Source organism: Caretta caretta, chromosome 5 (assembly GCF_965140235.1).
Source record: "Caretta caretta isolate rCarCar2 chromosome 5, rCarCar1.hap1, whole genome shotgun sequence".
In the NCBI taxonomy this organism is placed as follows: Eukaryota; Metazoa; Chordata; order Testudines; family Cheloniidae; genus Caretta; species Caretta caretta.
In genome coordinates, this window is record NC_134210.1 from 4871152 (window position 1) to 4893988 (window position 22837).

At 47.2% G+C, this 22837-nt stretch overlaps 1 protein-coding gene across 3 annotated transcripts in view; it reads right to left on the bottom strand.

Annotated features, from left to right (window-relative positions):
- Positions 1-22837, bottom strand: part of DNAI1 (dynein axonemal intermediate chain 1) — a 259683-nt gene that overhangs the window by 135049 nt on the left and 101797 nt on the right. For all 3 annotated transcript variants that reach the window (XM_048851944.2, XM_048851946.2, XM_048851945.2), the window contains exon 14: positions 4400-4489. In XM_048851944.2, coding sequence (XP_048707901.2) covers positions 4400-4489 — 90 coding nt within the window. The remainder of the gene's footprint in view (positions 1-4399; positions 4490-22837) is intronic.

Here is a 22837-nt window from a genome sequence, read left to right on the forward strand (position 1 = left end):
GCCCCACCGCACTACCGGTGGTGGTGGCAGCGGCCAGGGGCCCCTGAACCCTTTTAATTCGCCCTGGGGCAACAGCCGGGGCCAGGAGATGTTCATGGGGAGGTGCGCAGGGGAAACAGGCGGGGCCAGGAGAGACACCTGGCCCCGAATATTGGTGGAGCCAGGCCTCTGGGCCCTAAATATTCCTGGAGCACGGGGACCATGGGCCCATATAACTTGCCGCCCCTGCATCTGGTGACTGCCAGTTTGTAAACAGTGCCCTCGCGCTGGGCTGTGCAGAACAGGGCCGCCCCCACCATGCCATGCCCCATTGCCCTGGCTGGCCCTTCGCTCAGGGGACTGATCTCCCAGCGCCATGCTCCACTGCCCCCAGGGGGGCCCACAAATATGTTTGGTGCCGGGCCCACAAAAGGTTAATCCGGCCCTGTTAGCACCTTGGCTGTGCTTTAAAATTTCCCTGTTATCATCAAGGTAACATGCAGCTTAACATTCACAGTTTGAGAACCAAGTGTCAGCAACACACAGGTAGGTGTTTCCCCCTCCGAAATAAATGCTACATATATTTTTGTTTGTATTATCATAGTGTCTAGGAGCTCTAATCATATCAGGACCACACTATGTTCTGTACAAACACAGAACAAAAAGACTGTAAATTCTTTAGGGTAGGAACTATCTGCGTATAAGAGAAGAGACAACACATGAGACAGACAGACAGACGGGGGGAATACAAGGAAAGAAAAAATAATAATGAAACAATGAGATAGTGCAACAATCTGTTAGAGTCTATTCAGGAATTCAACTATTTCTGCATAATGAGAGCTCGTAATGAATGAGAATAAATTGGGGTGGGGGGTGTGTGTGATAAAAAGAACAAGGAATTAAAGTTTAAATTAGTGAGCACCAGGGCCTGAGGTTGGATGTTTTCATGCAATGTTTAGATTTCCCACTGGGGCATCTTCCTCATGGCCCTGACCCTGTACTGGTGGAAGAGGTGGCTGTGTCCTGTGAGGGAAAGGGTTTTCCGTGTAGGTTTCAAAAGCAATACATGAAACACAGGGTGAATCTTCAGAGAGCGAGGTAGTTGAAATACAAACGTGACTGGATTAACATGTCACAGGATCCTAAAAGGGCCAAGGAACCAAAAGTCCAGCGTGAGAGCAGATCTGTCTGTGTGGATATGCTCTGTGGAGAACCATACCTTTTGTCCCACTGATCAGATGGGCCCTTGGTATCAATACTGGTCTGCATACAGTCTGCTCTTGCTTTGACCAGCTGTTCTTTCACTTGTTTCTGAGCCCGAGAAATCCACTGTACTAGGGCTGAGACAACTGGGTTGGGAGAGGATGGGGGTAATTGCAGGTGGAATCGGGGGTGATACCCATAGTTGATAAAAAATGGAGCTTTGACCGTACAACAATGCAGACCATGTGGCTATGCAACCTCTGGGTAAGGGAGACGTGAGGACCAACTATACTGGCAATGAGTGATGTAATGTCACGGATACTGCTTGAGGATTTGACTGGGGATGGTAAGTGCAGAAAAGACATGTGCGGACCCCCAGCAGGCACAAGGCCTTGCGCCAGAACCAGGCCATGAACTGACACCCTTGGTAGGAGGTGATGCGCTCTGAAAGGCCGTGGAGGCGGACGGGATCGCTAATCCATAGCTGGGCTGTCTCTTCAGCAGAAAGGAAGCCTGTGCAGGGGATGAAGTGGGCCATTTTGGTAAAGTAGCCCCCTACTGTCAAGACCGTTGTAAATTTGTTGGATTCCGGTAATTCTCCGGTAAAGTGCTGCACAAGGTTGAGATGGAGCGTCCAAGGGCCCAGTCTAATGCTTGCCCGGACGGCAGGCTGATAACCAGAATCACCTTTCTATAACCAGTAGTGTGGAACTGAGAAAGGCATCACGAACAGGAGGTGGCACTGGTTTGTAAAACCCCGGCATCGCTGGTAATTACCACCAAACTTTTCTGGCAGATGCATCGTGTAACAGGGCTGCGTGAGCCATGTCTGGAGTGCAGCTTTTTCAGCATGCAACTGTCTGACTTGCTCCTGCAATAGCTGGTTATGCGAGGTCAGCTGGATGACCTGGGCCTGCAGGGCTTGGTTGTCCACCTGAAGGCGGGCGGACCACTCAAGTGGGGCCAGTGCTCCTGAAGGGTTAGCCAAGTCCATTCTGCTGTGACCAGCTCCAGGCTCACTCCTGTGAGCTAAGTGGTCCATTCAAATGGTCATGGCCAGATTGTTGGCAGTCTGACCTAGTGGTTGGAGCAGGGGTCGGGAGACAGGCTGGGTCAGATACTAGGAGATCAGAGTTCAAGACAGACCAGAGGGCAGACTGAGGCAGATGTCAGGAAGGGTCAGGTTACCAGGAAATCAGAAACAGGCAGTTGCAGCATGTAGCGCAAGGGAAGCAGTCCTAAGCAGAGTAAACCTAGTTGCATGGGCAACTTCCTGTTCCTATGCTTGCTTTAAATAGAAGCAAGGAACCCATCAGAACCCTCAGAGCTCCACCAATCAGATCCCAGGACTGAAGTCCTAGGTTGGAGTAAAGCTTCTAGTTTTGGTGATTAATAGCCCATCATGGGGTGGCAGGTTGGAATTTACAAGCTCTTAAGCACCCTGTGGATTGAGGTTTGAGACCTGTGGTCCCTGACAATATATTCCTGGAGCTTGTTCATTGCATAAGCCATTCAGAAATTCCACAGGGAAAAGAAACTGTTGCCAATCTCTGTCCAATGCACTTCCAGGAATACCCAACAACAGTAGTATGTTAATTTAATAATCTTAGAGCACTTCACAATCATTAGTGAAGTAAGCCTCAAATGCTTCCCTTAAAGGAGGGAAGTACCATTATCCCCATTTTACAGATGAGACTCAGAGCAGTTGAGTAATTTGGCCCAAGATCACACAGGAAGTCTGTATCAGAGCTGGAAATTGAACCCAGGAGCTCCGACTCCTAGTCCTGGACCTTAATCAGACTGCATCAACTAGCCAATCAGATCTTTGCTGTCATTCCCACAACTGTTGCTTTTGGTAGGGAATCATAGAAGATTAGGGTTGGAAGAGACCTCAGGATGTCAACTAGTCCAACCCCCGAATGATAAGGTCCCAGCCAGTGAAACCCACTGATCTAACTGCAGACCTTCTGCACAACATTTCAGGGACAGAGCAGAGCCGCCTAGTGGCTCAATATTCCAGAGACAGGCTAGGATTACGGGGAACACCCTCATGAAACACACGTTCTGATGTTTCATGAAGTTTGCTGGAGTGATTTTGCCTATTTCTAACTAACTGACAGTGCTATCACTGTGCCCAACTCCACCAATATGAAAGAGATGAGGCAGATAAATGCCCCGAAATTGAATTCTTCCATCGATCTACCTACCACCTCTCAGGGCGGTGGGTTACCTATGCCAACAGGAGAACCCTTATAAAGAAATTTCTTTCCTTCCCTGAGGATGTAGCTCTAAAGCTTTAAGCTTCTATGTATCTTAAGGTTATCCAGTTGACTGTAAAATAAAAGACACTGAAATCCTCAAGCAAGAAGCCATTTTTTATTTTGTGCCAACGCGAAGAGAAGTATTGAGGTTTTTGGGACAAACTGCCAAACCTCTTTTCCTAAATTGCACCCTCAAAAGGAAAAATTAGTTGAGTTGCTGAGCAAGTTGAGGCCCTTCCCAATCACTTCCTGGATTTCACAAATCTGAACTCTTTAGCTAATCATTTCCTAAAAGGGTGATTTTTTTTGTAGTGGAGGGAAAAATTGAAAGAGACAGGCTAGGTCCATTTTACAGTGAGCTCTCTCATTAACGGTGGGTGTTCTGTGCAAAGAATCACACTAGATTCTGGCAGCTTCAAAGCAACCTGGTGGAAGACAACCCCTCCCCCTAAGAGACCACTGATCTGCATGCAGCCTGTTTACCAATGCTGCATGCAGGACGCAGGGTTTGGTGCTCAGAGAGGTGTGGGCTGTCCCTGTTCACTTCAAGTAGTTTAATACTAAAACTCAATGACAAGTTAAAGGCTCACACTGGAACTATTACACTGTTGATCATTAACAACCTCTTCTTTTTATGCCTAACTCATTATTATAACACTGTTGTTTGCAGTGTTGATGCAGCCGTGTTGGTCTCAGAACATGAAAGAGACAAGGTGGGGGAGGTAATATCTTTCCTTGGACCAACTTCTGTTGGCAAGAGAGAAGTTTTCAACCTATGCAGAGCTCTTCTTCAGGTCTGGGTCTTCCCAACAGAAGTTGGTCCAATAAAAGATATAATAATGAGAGAGACAAGGTGGCTGAGATCATAAGCAATAATATATCAAGTGCACTATTGAACTTTACAAATAATTTGCTTCAATTCGGCAAGGGAGAAAATATCACAGCATAACATTTACCTTAACTAAAGTCCATGATACAATCCGCCCATCTGAAGAGATGGAGAAGAAGTTCAAATTATTGTCCAGGTCATCCTTCTGCCATTTGACCTAAAAAAGCCCAAACACAACACCTATGGTTGGCATGGAAGCACTCAGCAGGGGATAACTACAGAGCACTCAAATGAATGTGTTTCCTTTCAGTTGAAGCATTCCACATTTAGCACTACCCCTACAGGCACCCCCCCTGCAGATGACTTGGGGATGAAGAGGTTAAAGGGAGCCTGATGGTGTGGACTTTGGTTCTATTTACACTCACCTGTTTTTCCTAGACAAGTTTATGAGCAGCCAACATCATACAGTATTTCAAACTTTTTAGCAGCCCCTCTCTCTCTCTGTCACTCTTGTGGCTAGTTCTTTCCAGCTGTGACATCAGAAGAAGATTCTAGTCATCCAGATCAGACTTGCCACAGAAGTGATACAGAAGAGGTTCTTCTGCACACTGAAACCCTCTGCCACTCTTCCCCTCCCAACCCTGCGATCCAATCCATGCAGACAGAGCCCTGCACCCATGTGAGGCTCTGTAGATTTCAATGGGACTCCATGTGGACAACCTTTTACACCCCCACAGAATCCAGCTGAAGTCAATGGGATGCAGGCGTCTGCCTGTACAGCTTAAACTGCAGGGCGGGGGCCTAAGGGATTGTTAAAAAAGCGCTGGTGTTTTAGATCTGCTTGAACAATCAGGCGCTTTGCTTATAAGCTCACCAGGATACAGCCTGTGCTGTCTACATCTCTACAGAACCTATCAGCAGCAGGTTTTGGACACAGCCACAATTTCATAAAATTATGGAAAAATTCTAGGGCTAGAGTCACAAAAGGACTTAGGCACCTAATTGCCACTTCAGGTGCCTAAATCACAGCATCAGTCCCCACAAAACCCCCACTCAGCTGCCCCCAAATGCTGGAGGTGTCTAAACTGCCTTAGTGCCTGAATTTTTGCAGTAAAGGTTCTGCAGGTCCCCAAGTTTCTGCTTCTGTGCATGTACACTGAAACCCCACGCCAGTCACTAGGGCACCTAAACTGCAGAGTGATGCCCAGTCCAGGGGAACACAGGCATTCCTCTGCTCAGCTCACCTGCGGGGCCTGGGCCAGTAGGCGTGCGCTAAACCAGCTTACCAGACCGGGTCCTGCACAAGAGCTCACCGAAAACAGCTGGAGGGGGAGGAGCTCCCTCATCACTTGTAGCCCAAGGATTAGCATCCTCACCAGCCCCTGCTCACTATTCAAATGTCCCACGATGCACAAACACCACGACTGATTTATCTGGAGCTTTTCCTTGCGTTACTGCCCTTGCTCTACCTGTACCTGGGTGGGAGGACTTCAGTGCCTGGGCCGATTTGCAAGCATTAAGTTCAAGTTCAAGAAATACATGTAAGAATCAAGACATCTTTCAGTGTATGGCAGGAGGTTCAAATTATTGGTATTGGTAACAGTGTATTGCTGTTGATGGGCTGGCTGCAGCTCCTGTTGAAGTCAATAGGAGCATTGCAATAGATGTCAATGAAAACAGGATGGGGCCTTGTGTGGTGCCTACTGGGACATTTGTATTGATGGAATGGGAGTCAGCCCTGTGCAGAGGGCCAGCAGGGGGACCCATGGGGCATAAGTGGTGCCTAAGCCTTGCACTAAAGGAAATTTCACCCTTCAAAAAAAGGGTAAAATCCCTCCACTACTTCAGAGCATTTATCTGCCTCCTAAGAAGATTTGCCTTTTGAATGTGACTGCTCAGTGACAGAGATTAGAACAAGGATAAATGTTTTGAGATTTATAAGAGACATTTCAGTGAGACCAAAAGCACCAAGATTGATCCAATTTTCTGATCCTGAAATCCAATAAGACTGAAGAGTAAAGGATGACCTGTCACAACATCTGCCCACATACAGTTCTGTGGGCATCTATCAGCAGAGCAAGGGCACCATAACTGACAAAGATTGCTCCTATGATTTCAACGGTGTATTTGTCTCTGTCCAAGTACCACAGTCGATCTATTTCTCTAAACATCATGCATTAAAAATTAATCTGCTTATCGCAGAGCATACCAAATACTTTCTACGACAATCTATGTACGTGGCATCTATTTCCAAAAAGGAAGCTGTATTCTCAATATTGTAATTATGGGTACTTGGTTTTTTGGTATTGCTCCCTTGGGGGAAAAAGTGTTGATCTTGTGGAAAAAAAAAAGTTGTTTGTATTATGAAGCCCTATAGAGCAAGAAAACTAAGCAAGAGACTCACTGAAGAGAAATTAATCCTCAAGTGAAAAACACTCTGTTCTGAGGAACTAAAAATGAAAGTTGAGGAAATCCATTTGAGCATATTTTGATATGCTCCCTGTATGGCCATGAGATGTGATTGAAAACTGAGTAGCAGGCTTATAACTCCCTTGGACCAGAAGGGCTATCGTATGAGCAGCAATTATTACAGGCCACAGGCAGTACGTGCCAGGCTGCTCTGTTCTAGCTTGCATCAATGGAATGGCACACTGTGATATACCCAAAAATAAAAGTGCTAATTACGTTAGAGTCACTTCTTTTCAGTGGTATGTACCGACCGTGCTGTTTTGCAAGGCATAAAAATTGCTGAGAGCATCCATTTCAGATCCATCTGCCTAGGGCAGCACCCATGGATGACAATGGTTGTCAGCGTCGGATACTCCCTTTGTTAGACCCCTTCATCTAATGCTAAGGAAGATGAGCCAGCTCCGTTGTCAACACTGTTACAGGAAGTGTGATTGAGAGTACGTGCTGCCTGGTCTCTGTCACGCTCTCTGTCATGGTGGCTTCGTCTATGCAAGCAACTAAGCTGTTCTCTGAATTAGTGAAGGGGTGGCAAGGCAAGCTGGTTGCTGACAGCCTTAAAAAAAAAGAATCAGGTCCAAGGTATCTAAAGTTGGGCACCTAAAATGGAGGTATCCCAAATTAAATGCTGCTTTTGAAAATGGAGCCTAAGCTTTAACTTCTCATCATATAACAAGCTCTTCTTCATTTGTCCAACCCATTGGGGTAATCCCCCTGCTCCCTTAACTCGTGTACACCTTCTTCAACCCATCTCATCCTCAAAGGCCTGGGAAAACAGATAAGCCTTTAAGGCCAATTGACTCGGATCAAAGTAGGGGAAGCAACATCCTGAGTCGAGATCTCCTCATCGAAAATACCTGCCACCAAAGTACTACGGCCTAAACAAGGGGGTCGTTCGCTCCAGAGCCTCGGTGCAGGATCACACTGGGAGAGAATGGTTTCTAAGGTAGCCAAGATGAAAAACAGTTGGAATTTGTAGATCAAAAACAACTTGAATTGTATCTGGAAGTAAAGTGCAGATCACAGATGTGTTGTGCTCCTTACAAGAATCAGCACTAACGACTTGTCTACAGGGGGTTGCTCAGAAAAGTTAACCTGAATTAACTTTTCAAGTGGATTACTTAAACCAAATTAAGGCCCCTTTAATTCTGAAAAAGAGCACCCAGATAGGGGTTTAATGAATCCACTTTAAATTTGCAGCTTTAGTTAATTCAGATTGACTTTTCTAAGTATCCCTGTGTAGACAAGCTGGTCTACACTGAAAAGTTAGGTTGACCCAGCTACATTGGCTTAATGCAGCTAAGCTACCCTAACTCCCAGTTTAGGCAGCGCTAGTTCAATGGAAGAATTCTTCTGTTAACCTAACTGCTGCCTCTCGGGGAGATGGATTAACTACAGTGACAGGAAAACCCCTCCCACACCATAGTGAGTATCAACAATGAAGTGCTACTGCAGCACAGCTGCTGTAGTGTTTTAAGTGTAGACATGGCCCGAGCAAGTGAGCAGCTACATTACGTGCTGGCTGAAGTTTCATGGAGTCTCCAGACACAGCCCTAGCTATTTGTGCACTGTACATAGTCCAATCTGGAGCTGACCAACAGATCAATTTCCTTCCATTATTTCAAGCTGTAACCCCTTGCCCCAACATTGCATTGCACCGGCCCTGGTGTTTGCACACTTTGAATACTGTTGGGCCAAATTCTGTCCTCAGATGAGCACCAGCACCTCCCACTGAAGCTTGTCAGAATTTTGGAAAGCAGAATTTGGCACTTAGCTCTTTTAATCTCCCTTCATAACTCAATACCTTCAACTCCTTTTGATACAGGAGGGCCAGGGAGCAGTGGTAGAGGGGAACTATATAAACCCTAGGCTAATTAAGGCGTGGTTCCCTGTAGACTAGGGAGGGTTGCTACAGGTTAACTGGAGCACCTGTAATCAATTAATCTCTGTCAGGAACCTAATAAAACCCCCTGCTTCAGGCAGTCAGAGGATGGATGGATTCCCCACCAGTGTCTAGAGACTGAGGGTAAGAAACCCGCAGGGGTTGAGAGGGGCTGGGATTCAGAGTGAGAAGCAAACCCAGACTCCTCCCCTGCTTCCCTCCTCTACCACCTTCCCGGGCCACTAGCGGGGCCCTCGGCACCCAAGAGCAGGGGCAAAGGGTGGCATATTAGCCCCCTCCCCAAGAAAAGCGCAGGACCCACCATATGAACATTGGCCATCTTGTCACAACCTTCACTAGTTTTGGCAGGGGGAGGAGGTATTGCTGCTCCCTGAATCCCATAAACTTTTGCCAGTTTCATTTACAGCCTTCATGATTCTTGAACAAAATTGCCTGTCTGTTCCCTCTTTTGCTGGGGGTTTGTGAACATGAGATAAACTTCCTTTCATTAGCTGTATCCCTGCTGGGTGTGTTATAGCAATCATTTTACTAGCACACAAGGTGTCTAGGTATGTGCCGAGAAGTTAATTCCTTATATAAGCATGTGATAATGAGCCAGGATTTTGGCAGCATGATAATATACACAAAGGTTCACTTATGACATAGGTAACAAGGAAGAACCACATCTGAAGTGTTTGCAGAATTCTTTGCTACCACATGCAAAAAAATTTGCCTCCTGAGATAAAGATCACGATAATTTGCATTATGGTAGCACCTGGGAGCCCTTGTTGTGCACCAGCCCCTCACTGTGCTGGGTGCTGTAAAAAACACATCCATTTTGTACAAATTTCATCAAGGATTTATTGCTTTTTTTCCTTATTTATGTAAATGGATACAGTGAGCTGTAGCTCACAAAAGCTTATGCTCAAATAAATTCCTTAGTCTCTAAGGTGCCACAAGTACTCCTTTTCTTTTTGCGAAGTATTTTTAAAGTAATTCATAATAAAAACAATGTCTGGTTTGTGGCAGAGAGAAGAAATGGAGACATTTGTACTGTGACCTCTCCAAATCTTTCACCCTTTAAAATGATTTTGGGGTTCATTTTTGTATCTTTTAAAACTTCCCCTTGTTTTCAACCCAGACAGTTCAGGAGAACTTGAGCGTGAAATTGCCTAAAACCTGACCGTAAACAAAACCAAAACTGAACAGGCAGCTCAAAGAAATGCAAAGTGTTGAGTAAACAAGTAGAATAAATGCACAAGAGTTGATGAGATTTTTAAAATTATTCAGCATTACTGAGTAAGATGTTATTAGTAACAGAAGCAAGGAAACGTGTTTGTTTTTTCTTTTTAACGTGCTCTTTAACCTATTATTGAGCAATGCATAAATAGTCTGTGGAACTTATTGCCACAAGCTGCAGTTGAGCCAAGAGCCTACCAGAATTCCAAAAGGATTGAATATTTATACAGATAATGAGAATATCAAAAGTTACATTTGATAGGATAAAAGGAAAATAGAGGGTATAAACCTTCATCCTCACCAAGGTTAGCAAGTCACTTCCCCTATGAACAGATTATTCTCTCTTCTATTAGAAGGATACTAGCACCTTCCTCTGAAGAAGCTGCTATTGGCTACTTCTGGAGACAGGATACCAGACTAGGCAGACCACTTGTCTGAGCCGGTATGAAAATTCCTATCATCCTGACAGTGTCCCTTTACAAGGAATGGTGAGCAAGTTTAGCATTTGTTAAATTTAAGGATGTTTGCTGCTAGCTTCATTAAAACATAATTGGCCACATTTTTCCCTGGTATGTCTGACTTCAATCCTTTGCAGGCAGCCACTATGATACTTCCCCTCCACAGTTCTGCCAATGCCCCTCAATCTCTAGGAGAACACCTGTTGGACATGAACCTCTCTCGCAGAACTTTGCGATCATGACAAGCTGTGTGGCATGCCTCTTGACCTGCCAAGGCCCTAAATGTAGGACAATGCATGACAGGGACACACTGAGGAAAACAGATTATTCATGCAGGAAATCTAAAATGCTGTGCCATTCCTTCCTATGATATCAATAACTCTTTTCTATATGCTCAGCCTCATAAGTCTTTATTTCTGCTCTAAATTTTCAACAGTAGAAGTGAGAGGGTACCAAATTTAGGTTAAGTTTGGGACTAAAATGAGGGACATGCCTCGCTATGAGACACGTTACACAGTGGGTTTGGGATAAAGGAAAAGGCTGTGATGAGACCAACTGTCTCATTTTGACTCTGAACCTAAGGAAAGACTTTAAAATGTTGTGATAGTTTATTGAAGATTTCTAATTCCACAACATTAGGTCACAATATCTCATTAAGTCTCAGAGAGATGGCTGGGTCACATCATTACTCAGAATATCATCCCCACTACTACATGTGGTTTTGGAGGTAGGAACCCTGTCAGGTCATGGTACAGACAGTATGAACAAAAGCAGATGAAAATATAATGGCTAATGTTGCCACAACCAGGTATTGGCCATGAAACCTCTGCAAATAAAACTGACTTGAATTTGTTCACAAGTGTCCCTAATGGAAGTCTGATATTTTTAAGCTACCTCATTCTTTGTCCCTACCTTTGGGCCTCAGAAAATAAATAGTTTCCTAGCTTCAGAAATGGATGTTTTATCCAATGTAAAATTTGGTTTAACCTAGCATGAATTGCCTCGTATCATGTTTAACCACATTGTGACTGCTTTGTTCACTCACTAGACTAGACTTCAATAGACTTCTTTGTACAGTAAATAGGTCTTATGACTCTGAATGGAGACTGATGGAGCGATGCATATATAAATAATTAATCTGATTTACATAACTCCAAAAACATATGCAATGGAAAAATATTCCTACAGTGAAAATCTAGATACCCTTTTAAATGCAAATGTTTTCAGCTATGACATTAATCCGCAGATGAGAGAACAGATTGGCAGAGCAGAATTCTCGGATGCGCTGCCGTCGTTTATCGAAGCACACATTAATGGTTTACTGTAAAATTAAGAGACATGACAGAATGGATCCACTCAGTGTGTTTATAAAGTAAACATTCCCCCACTTTAGTAACCATTCAACAGAGGCTGTCTGCTGTGAATGCCTCTTCCACTATATGAACCAGCTTTAGACTCCAGAATTTACTTATCTTTCCTCTCTACTTCTTGATGAATGTACAAACATCCAAAGGTCTTATTATCTCCCAGTCAACTTGTGCTTTCTTCATCTGTCTAGCAGGTTTAATACACCCCTTTGAGATCCAAAGGTCCAATGCTATCTAAAGTACGTTTAGGAACTCATTCAAACGTCTTGTCCTTAACAGATGTCCTTTGCATCCATGGCTTTCCTTGTCATAAACATCCCAGATAAAGAGGGCCAGGGTGGCTCATGGGTTTGGTAAAGGGACACAAGAGCACCTGGCCTTTGGAGAGAGTGGTGAATTGGTGCAGTGGGCATGTGGGGTTGCCACCTTTCCAATTTTTCAAAACCAGATACTACGCGCCCCCCTGCCACTCATTCCCCCCTTCCATTGTTACTCCCTCACCTCGCCCCTCCCCGCGATCCCCCAGGACTCAGCTGCTGCCTACAGAGCCAGGCTGGGAGGAGCTGACACAGAGCCTGCCTGCCCAGTCATGGCACAGAGAGCAGAAGGTGAGGGTTGATCCCTGGAGCAAGGGGACGTAGAGAGACAGGGCCCTGGGAGGCTGAGAAACCCCACCAGGTCATCACGGGCAGCGAGCCCGGCCACCGGCTCTGCTCCTCAAACGTTGCACAGTCAGAATCCCTCCCCCTGGTGGCACCGGTACCTGTCTCACCACCGGAGCCAGAAGCCAGTTCCTCACAATCTTCTCTCCAGCAGCTGAGCTCCTTCAGCAGCTGCTGCTCTTCCTGCCCTCCCGCCAGTGGAGGCCGGTTACTGTGGTGACCGGATTTTTGGTGTCCAGTCAGCAGTACTGACTGGATCCTGCACAGGTCCACTTTTGACCGGACTTCCCGGTGAAAACTGGACACCTGGCAACCCTAAGCTGCCGTGGTGGAATAGGATAGTAAAATTGGATGACTATATGGAATTCAAAAGGCTGAAGTCAGAACCAACTGCCCTCTCAGGCTTGTTTAATACCTACGCAACGTGGAGGACACAGTAAGGACATGGTTTCAGCCGTTATCTTTGAATTTCTCTGGCTTGGTGAATTTATGCTCTACTCCGCTGTAAGGGTGGGCACTAAGATGAATGAAGCTCAAAAGGAGGCTGGGCAGAGCGTGCTAGGAGTCCAGCCAGCAAAGCAGGGAGCCAGGTAGGTTTGCTAGGCATCCAGTTTTCGACCGGAATGCCCGGTTGAAAAGGGACCCTGGTGGCTCCGCTTGGCACCGGTGCCCGGGCCATTAAAAGTCCGGTTGGTGGTGGAGCAGGGGCCTGGGGCTAAGGCAGGCTCCCTGTCTGCCCTAGCTCTGTGTGGCTCCCAGAAGTGGCCACCAGGTCCCTGCAGCCCCTACGCACAGCAGTGGCCAGGTAAGCTCCACACACTGCCCTCGCCCCGAGTTGATACTAGTTGATGCGGATGATACTAAACTGGGAGGAGTGGTAGATGCGCTGGAGGGCAGGGATAGGATACAGAGGGACCTAGACAAATTGGAGGATTGGGCCAAAAGAAATCTGATGAGGTTCAATAAGGATAAGTGCAGGGTCCTGCACTTAGGACGGAAGAACCCAATGCACAGCTACAGACTAGGGACCGAATGGCTAGGCAGCAGTTCTGCGGAAAAGGACCTAGGGGTGACAGTGGATGAGAAGCTGGATATGAGTCAGCAGTGTGCCCTTGTTGCCAAGAAGGCCAATGGCATTTTGGGATGTATAAGTAGGGGCATAGCGAGCAGATCGAGGGACGTGATCATTCCCCTCTATTCGACATTGGTGAGGCCTCATCTGGAGTACTGTGTCCAGTTTTGGGCCCCACACTACAAGAAGGATGTGGATAAATTGGAGAGAGTCCAGCGAAGGGCAACAAAAATGATTAGGGGTCTGGAACACGTGACTTATGAGGAGAGGCTGAGGGAACTGGGATTGTTTAGTCTGCAGAAGAGAAGAATGAGGGGGGATTTGATAGCTGCTTTCAACTACCTGAAAGGGGGTTCCAGAGAGGATGGTTCTAGACTATTCTCAGTGGTGGAAGAGGACAGGACAAGGAGTAATGGTCTCAAGTTGCAGTGGGGGAGGTTCAGGTTGGATATTAGGAAAAACTTTTTCACTAAGAGGGTGGTGAAACACTGGAATGCGTTACCCAGGGAGGTGGTGGAATCTCCTTCCTTAGAGGTTTTTAAGGTCAGGCTTGACAAAGCCCTGGCTGGGATGATTTAATTGGGGACGGGTCCTGCTTTTGAGCAGGGGGTGGGACTAGATGACCTCGTGAGGTCCCTTCCAACCCTGATAGTCTATGATTCTATGAGTTCCGGTTCTGCAGCTCCCATTGGCCGGGAACCGCGACCAATGGGAGATGTGGGGGGCGGTGCCTGTGAGCACAAAGGCAGCGTGCGCTGCACAGAGTCACCTGGCCGCCCGTGCACCTCGTGGCCACAGAGACCTGGTGGCCGTTTCCTCGGAGCCGCAGTAATCGCCACCGGGACCCCGCACACACACACACTCGCCCCCCCGGCCCAGCCCGGAGTCCCCTCCTGCACCCCAAACCCCTCATCCCCGGCCCCACTCCCAGACGGAGCCCTCACCCCAAATGCCTGCCAGAGCCCCCTCCTGCACCCCAAACCCCTCATCACCGGTCCCACCCCAGAGCCTGCACCCCCAGCCCAGAGTCCATACCCCCTCCCACACCCCGGTGAAAGTGAGTCAGGGTGGGGTAGAGTGAGCAATGGAGGGAGGGGGGAATGGAACGAGCGGGGGATGGGGCCTCAGAGAAGGGGCGGGGCATGGGCAGGGGTGTTCAGTGTTGTGTGATTAGAAAGTTGGCAACCCTAGGACCAGGAGGGGGAGATTTTCAGCATGCTGCTTCAATAGCCTGAGGTACCAGCACTAAGCTATGGAGGAGCAGAAAAGGAGCAGGAGCTGAGAATGAAGAGGGACCACTGTGTCCCAGCAAGTGGGAGATCTGTCACCAGCTGTCTTACTGAGGCTGTCAGCTGTTTGGTTGCTGGGCATGGCGTTCTTCGATGGGTTTATTCTCACGTAGAGGCAGCCAGTGTTTTCTCCTTTCTTAAGCTCAGCCGGTGTCAGAGGGCAGCAGCCCCTCGCACGGACACTAAATTACAAATGCCGCCGCTGGTTTCAGTATCAGGCAGCAAAAAGGCTCTGCTACAAGCCTTTCCGCAGTTTGCTTCTCTGCAGCTCTTGCAAGCTCTCTGCCAGCCAGCAACAAAGGTAGCACAGACCTCTGCTCTGCCAGCTCAGCCGTGGCCAAGGCGGGGTGCTTAAAAGAGGACACCAGTACTGAGATTGTTCCAGGGGGTTATTTTGAGGACTCAGGGTGGAGTGAATGCCATTATCACCGTTAGCTTGAGGAGAACGTTTCTTCAAAGAATACTTCTCTCTCAGTGGTAGCACCAGTGGATTCTTCACTGGCTGCATCGTTCTGAGAGTCCCAGAGACTGATCCTCGTCTCTCGCACCCCAGGAGTAACTCCACTGAAACCAAGTGTAATGGTCCTCACTCAGGGTCTGGTTGGGGAGCAAGCCCTGACTGCCAAGGTCGTTGTGGGGAGGGGAGCCCAGGCCCTCCCACTCCACCAGGCTCCAACCCAGGACCCTTTGGGCTGCCAGTAGTCTGGCAACCAAGGCTGCTTAAGGCTGTCTTCCCTGGGCCTCTTCCTCTCATCCTGCCCCAGCTTAGTCCACCTGGTGGGGAAATCCAAACCAAAAGAAATAAGAGTTACCAATGTCCAAGGTCCACAGGATACTTCCCTCTCTGGTTGTCACTCGGGTGGGTCTTCCCTTTCCTCAGGGAGCCCTGCTTCTTCAGGGCAGCTATGTCAGAGCCTTTAGACTTCCCGCTGCTGGAGCTGTGGGCTGCTAGTTTGCTCACCTCCACCTCTGCCACCCACATGAGCAATTCCCAACCTTTTAATTCCTCCAGTCGATGGAGCATTTGTTGCAGGTGTGGCAGGGTAGGGTTGGCTGAGCCCCAAATAATCCCATAACCCCTTGTTGCCCTGTGTGGTGTTTGTACTCCCCATCACACCAAGTAATGATGGTGTAAGACCCGCAGAAGCTAGGGCAGAATCAGCCCCACAGCATGGGTATATGCACATGCAGCACATACGTTTTTGATGGGAAAAGGACAGGAATTAAGGGTGGCGGGTGGACCTCCACTTCGGGGAAGCTAGCCCTGCAGCCCCACCCCTTTCACACAAGACCCCAGCCCCACGGCAGGAGCTCTGATCCCCCCTGTACTGCTGTTCCCCCGTGGCCGGAGAAGCCCCAGCTCGGACGCAACCCTGAGTTGCCCCCCACCGCTGCCAGAGGAGCCCCGGGCTGGCCTCAGACAGCTGACCGACCCGAGCCCTGGCTGAGCAGCCCTAGAAACACCAGCCAGCTGGCCGACCCCAGCCCAGGGCCTGCCCAAGCAGCCGCAGCCACACCAGCTGGCCAGCTGACCCCAGCCCAGGGCCTGCACAAGCAGCCCCCGCCGGTCGACCCCAGCTCCAGCCACCGGCCAACCCCAGCTCCAGCCACCGGCCAACCCCAGCTGCGCCGGCCAGCCCGCTAACCCCAGCCCCGGGCTGGAGAATGGGAAACACTGCGCCCCTGCCTCCCCCTACCAGCAGAAGAACACTGATCTTTTTATATATGCCATGCAGGTTCTGGGGCAGCTGAGGAGGTAGTATTTGCTACTCAGCTTCCTGGGTTCATCAGTAATCTCTCTGGAGTTCAGGGAGATACTGACGAACCCAGGAAACTGCATAGCAGATACTTCCACCTCAGCTGCCCTGGAATCTGCATAGCACATAATAATAAACAAAAACCAGCAACCCAGCATCCCCTTGCAGCAGCTCCAGCCTATTATACCTGCCACCCATGACAGCAATGAAATAGTGTTCCCTCTCTGACAGAGAACGTAGCTTTCAGGCCAGTGATATTGGACTAACACACAGGGAAGTGGCACTGAATTGAATAGAGAGAATCAGGGTGTTCTTGAGAGGGTGACATTCACCCCTCTGCTAACAGCAAGCTCAGGGCCCAGGCAGCCCTTAAGCTTGCAAAACTGTGATTTATCTAAGGGAAGCAGTGGCTCAGCTATAAACAGAGCGAGATAAGGTGGACCCCACTTTCAGTTTGTTTTCTTCCTGCTGGGATTTGGATGTTCTGGTTTGTGAGTGCACAGTATATTACTAAGAGCCTATTTGCTTATCCCCTCCTAGCATACCACACTTCCTATTGTATTGGCTTGGCTTATTAGTAGCTAAGGAGCAGGAACAGCAAGGAAACTGGAAACTACGCTCTCACTTATTTGCCCTTATCAGTGGTTGGGGCACTTATGGCATCCTAGATATGATATGCAGCTGACATCCTGTACAACAGAGGCCAGCACTGCTCTGATGTATTTAACCAATTGCAATTCCTGGCTCGCACGCCCAGTTCTGGCTCTGCTCAACAAACAGGAGTTCCAATTTACAGGCCAAATATTAAGTTTCACCCTCCGTGTGTAGGGATGGCACACGGCGCACAGCGGGGAAGGCTTGCATCCAAATCCTGGGGATGGCTGGTGCTATGGAAATCAGAGGCGGGGTCTTTAATGTGTTTGACAGAAAGCCCCAACCGTAGCAGAACCCTCCAGATTTGCATCTCCAGCTGGGGGAGTCAGGTGGCTGGCCAAGTGGAGGCTGTTCAGCACCTCACAGGATTCTGGCAGGGCAAAGGTTGTCTTGCGGTTCGAGAGAGGTTGGGGGGTGCAGCTGCACCAGCATCCACAGACTGTGTGGAGTTTTGCACCAGCTGAGGATCCGGCCCAGCCAGTTTGGCTGTCCTGTTTTGTTATTGTATCTAGAAAGCACAGCAAGCAGGTCACATTCCCATCTTATTTGTAAAAGACACACATGCGTGCTCTGGGTAAAGTTCAAACTTAATCCCTTCCTGAGGGTTCTTTTATTGTTAATTTTATATAACAAAGTTTCTGCCAAAGCTTGCACTTAGCTGGGTTCCCTACAGGATTCCTCTGTCCCTGCCTTGACTTCCCTCTCTTAGAGAAACATGCAAAACTTTTTGCATCCTAGGTTGGTGCTATTAAGACCCACCTGGTCTGACTGCCAGCATGACTCACGAGAATCTCTATGCAAGCTCCTAGAATCTGACCCCCCAGTATCCACTTCCACACTTTTAGATAGGAGCAGTCCTAAATTCAGGATTCCAAACATCCTTCCTTATAATCAAATGAATGAGTCACCTCATCCTCTGTCACCTTAAACTTTCAGGGTGAGATTTTCCAGCATCACAATCCCTGAAGGGACTTTGAAAATCAGAGCCTCCAGAAATGTTACTACAGCTACTAAGTGAAGGGAAAAAGCTTACACCTAGAACATGAACGTTCATAAAGAAACCCAAGCTTGAAAAAGCCACAATCTGATAATTATCTGTACTTTAGGTCTTAAGTCAGAATGGACAGGGAGACAAAGCAGCACAAAACAAAAATCTATTGATCCAACAGTAGCCAGACCAGAAGAAGGGCAGAAAGCCCAGCATTTGTTTGCAAGTAGAGAGGGAAAAAACCCATCAGAGCAGAACTCCCTTTTCAGATAAACGTTACATGATGTTCCAGGAAGGGTTATGGTGCTTTACAAGAGAATTCAGACTTGACAGAATGTGTATCCAAGTTGTGGTTTAAAAAAAAGCTACTGTACCAAGTACAAAATCTAAATCTCCAGGAGCTACGGCCTCACACTGCCTTGAGAAAATACAACATCCGAGCTAAAGCTCAGAGATCCTGTTCATTAACAGCAAAGACACTTAGGAGAAAAATTCTGGCACTTTACCTCATTTAACCATCAAGTGAAATGAGTCCAAAAGTGCTTTAAGAGAAGAAAATTTTGAAATCAAAATGCCGCAAAGTCTTTCTCGAAAGGTTCTATCTATTCATGTCCAGCGTTTTCTGTCATCTCTGGTTGGCTGGGACACTTCATCCCAACATGGTGAATGATTACCTCATACTCCTTTGTCACCTCTCGGCTGGGCTGTAACAATGCGATACCTGGCCACGAAGCCTTAGGGAACTCCAGCTGGTACGGGATGTTGCAGCTCATCTCCTCAGTAACCCAGGCTCCTGTGAACACATCAGACCTGTCCTCTGCTCTCTACACTGGCTTCCCATTGAACATTGAATCAAGTTCAAGGTCTCAGTCCTTATCTTTAAAGTGCTCTACGTCCTAGGCTGAGGGTATTTAAAAGATAGACTGAAGCACTGGGATGGTCAACAACTTCACTCCTCTGGCCCAGCGGAACACTCTACAACAAGGTAAAGCTCATCTGTGTGGGAGATGGAACTTTCTCAGGGGCTGCTCTGAGACTGTGGCATGAGCTCTCTCAGGTTCATTCCAATCTTCCCCACCTTATGCTCCAAGACCTGCCTTTTCTAACACAGACATACAGCTGTGTGTGTGTACCTTCAAAACCAAAACGCTCCCCTGTACACACTTCTCTCTCAGCCATGTTGCTTCATGCACTACTGGAAGGCGCTCAGATTCTATGGGGCAGTATAAAAACCTGTAGAGAATAGAATAGCTAATTAGTTCTGGAGGTAGCACTTACTGTTATGAGCAGTGCTGCCGTGAATGGCTTTAGTGGCACAGCCAGTCAACAGGAGAGCCAGGACTTGAACACTGATTTCCTGACACCCTTAGCCCCTAGTGCCTTAGCCCCAAGACCACCCTCCTTTAGCATGTGAATGCTCTCCTCATTCTTCAGCAGTTTTATGCACATGCCAACAAAATCTCTGTGACAGGATACAGGGGCACTACCTGGTCCCCAGTACACAAGGGGTTAACTCCAGCTTCTCTTTCCCCCTTCTTTGACCAGGTGTTCAAGGCTAGGGCTGTAAGGAAAGCTGCTGAAGAGAGAGGAAGAGGAAAGCAGGACTCCCAGTGGGAGCTCTGAGATAAATCCTAGTCTGATGTTCTTTTTGCATATCTTACTCTGATTTGTTTATGCGGACTCTCTCCTGCTGAACAGTCCTTACCACCTGCTGCTAGCCCTGCTCCCTCATCCCAGCTGTTTACATCCACCTATCTGCCAGCTTTAAAGCCCACCCAAGAAGTCCTGTCTGCTTGAACTCCAGCTTACCGTTCTTTCCAGCTTTACTGATTTCAGATCTCTCATACTCTCCCCTCCTCTCCAAATTACTGTCTGCACAGGTCTCGCCCTCTTCAGTAAAGACCCCCTAGTAACACTAAGCTTTGGAAGTGGCAGTTAAATATATACAAAGGTTACTGTGGCTCGATGTGTCTGCAAAGTAACCATGGAGAACCTATAAACAGCTCTATTAACTGTAAGTGCACCTGGGGGAGAGCTGAGACCGTTCCTAGAATGCTAACCTTTATCTATTCACCTTGCTGCCAACCTTCTAACCTTTCCTTCTTCCCTTCTGTTTTCCCACCAAACTCCTCATGAGCCTGAAGCTGAAGGAGCAAACTACTCTGCTGCTTCGGATCCTACCTCATAAACAGAAACCAGCCACAGAAGCCATTTGTCTGACTGGGTTTTAATGTGACAGATATAGAAGGAAATTGCCAGTCATCAGAAGGGTAACGGTTACTTGGTGCGACAGTGGGTTATTGATGAAGCACCTATCCTACTCTTAAGCACAGTTAACACAACTGGCTCTAAGGAAGGTTGTTATTGTGCAGCTGTGCTCAGTGGAAGGCAGGGGGAGAGGAAAGGGGAACAATGGCACATGCTGATTGTGATCCTGTTTTGTAACTGAACCAATGTATTGACATCAGTGAAATAAGAGTGAACATCTTTTTAAAGGTTTCAGACTGGGAATGGCTTGGTGAGACACAAGATTCATTATAGAATCATGCAAGAACCAAGACAGAGCATAGAAACTAGAGATGCAAAAGCCCTTTTAGATCTTCTTGTCTTTGTCATTGTCACTGTAGGAACTTTGGCCCAGAACGTCAAAGGTAATTAGGCACCTACTTCCTATTGATTTCAAAGAGAGTTGATGCCTAAATATCACTGAGGATCTGAACTTTTCCCTATAATAGTCTCAAGTGTGTTTTTATTTCAGAGCCCTAAAAGATGGGACTTCCACAATTCCTTTGGAGACACTACTGCACAAGCTCCTACACCTCAGAGGTAGGCCATTTTCCCTGATACTCTGCCCACATTTTCCTTTGGCAGATTTCATGCAGTTAAGAGTTTGCCTTGTCCTTTCCCCTCCTAAGTATTAGTATCTAGTTTAAATGGAATGGTATGTGTGACATATTATAAAGCCAGCATCACACCTACAGTAGTTAAAGTACATATCTTTCCCCTGAAGAGTGGCTGGGCCCCTGGGTTTAGGCTGCCTCACTGAGCCCTCATCAGATTTAATATGTGAAGTGGTTTTTTTAACTGGCAGCTCTGGAAACTCAAACTGGGTCCAAAAATTCGGCTGTGCTCTGTCGACCTAGTGAGCCCCCATTGAGACGTACTACAAACACAGTTGATTGAAGTGTCCACCTTTCTGCAGCGTGGGGTCAACATTCCGCAACTGGAACTTGGTTAACAATTGTGTTGACGAGCAAAGCAGAGTCAGAGACCAGCTGCCACAACGGTGCTCGCTCTGCATTGTTACCAGGAGTAGTACTAAAACCTTGGTTCTGATGCTAATGTATGATTAGAGCCATACACAGGTGGCAGCTTTGCTGAGTGCGAAGCTGTATTACAAGCCATTTTGCACAGTAGAAATACACTTTGCAGTTGCAAACAGCTTCTAAGATCAACCCCTTTTTCGCACGCTCAAGACTCCAAACTTTCCAAACCTCTGGAGCTGAACATGTCCATGAGTGATGTGTGCCTAAAGGTGAATTATTCTGGAAGGTTTGAGCAAAGTCCATTTAACTGCTTTGCAGGGACGGGAAAGTGACAAAACCACACTTTTTACCCACTATAAAAAAGTATAGCCATCATCTTTTTAAAAAGCCAGGGCCAAAGTAAAAACGGCTGAAGTCTGAAACTGCATGAGGAGAGAGAGTCCTTGCCAAGGAGAACATCCTCTTGGTGGGGTGACAGTACTGCTTGGGGAGGGTGCTCAGAGGGCATCTGCAGAGATGGTTAGCTCAGCCTATAGAACCTACACCATTTTTGCATCACAGATTTTGCATTTAGGGACCAGACTCTGGCATTTACCCACAGGCTTGAGTAAAGGGGGATGCATACTCCTTAGAGAGCTTAGGCAAAGACAAGCCCCCTGGAACTAGCCCTGAACTGGATACACACAAGGGTGTTGACCTCTTGGATCATTATTGCCATTTAAATGGGGTTTTTGCCCCTAATCCTGCTCCAAGGTGCATTTTCTCTTTAGGCGTCTGTCCTCCAGTCACGACTCCTGCATACTCTCTCAAGCCAAACAATAACACCAATAAAGATGGGTAATTAGTGGCCTTGTCCCTCCCCCACCCAACCCATTCACCTCACATAAGATGTGAGCCTCAAGGTCTAATTAACATTAAATACCATTATCAAACATAAAAAGAAAAGGAGTACTTGTGGCACCTTAGAGACTAACCAATTTATTTGAGCATGAGCTTTCGTGAGCCACAGCTCACTTCATCACAGACACATCTGATGAAGTGAGCTGTGGCTCACGAAAGCTCATGCTCAAATAAATTGGTTAGTCTCTAAGGTGCCACTAGTACTCCTTTTCTTTTTGCGAATACAGACTAACATGGCTGTTACTCTGAAACCTGTCAGGATAGCAGAAGTTACTGCAACATTGCAAAGTTAGAATCACAATGAGTCAGGACTTATAAGAGCCAAGGTTCCAACAGCTATGTTAATCTGGCTGCACTGCATAGATATTCTGTATGTCTATAGGTATATGTGTTTTCAATCCCTGTTTATGGTGATAAATCAGTGGCCTAATATGTTACTGGCCTTTGTGACTGAACATGTAACCTGAACATTGCATTGACATAAACCAGAACTTTCTCATTTATATTGGAGTAGATAGAGCTCAATACATGGAAGAGTCTTTCTCAATATAAAGGAAGCCATTAC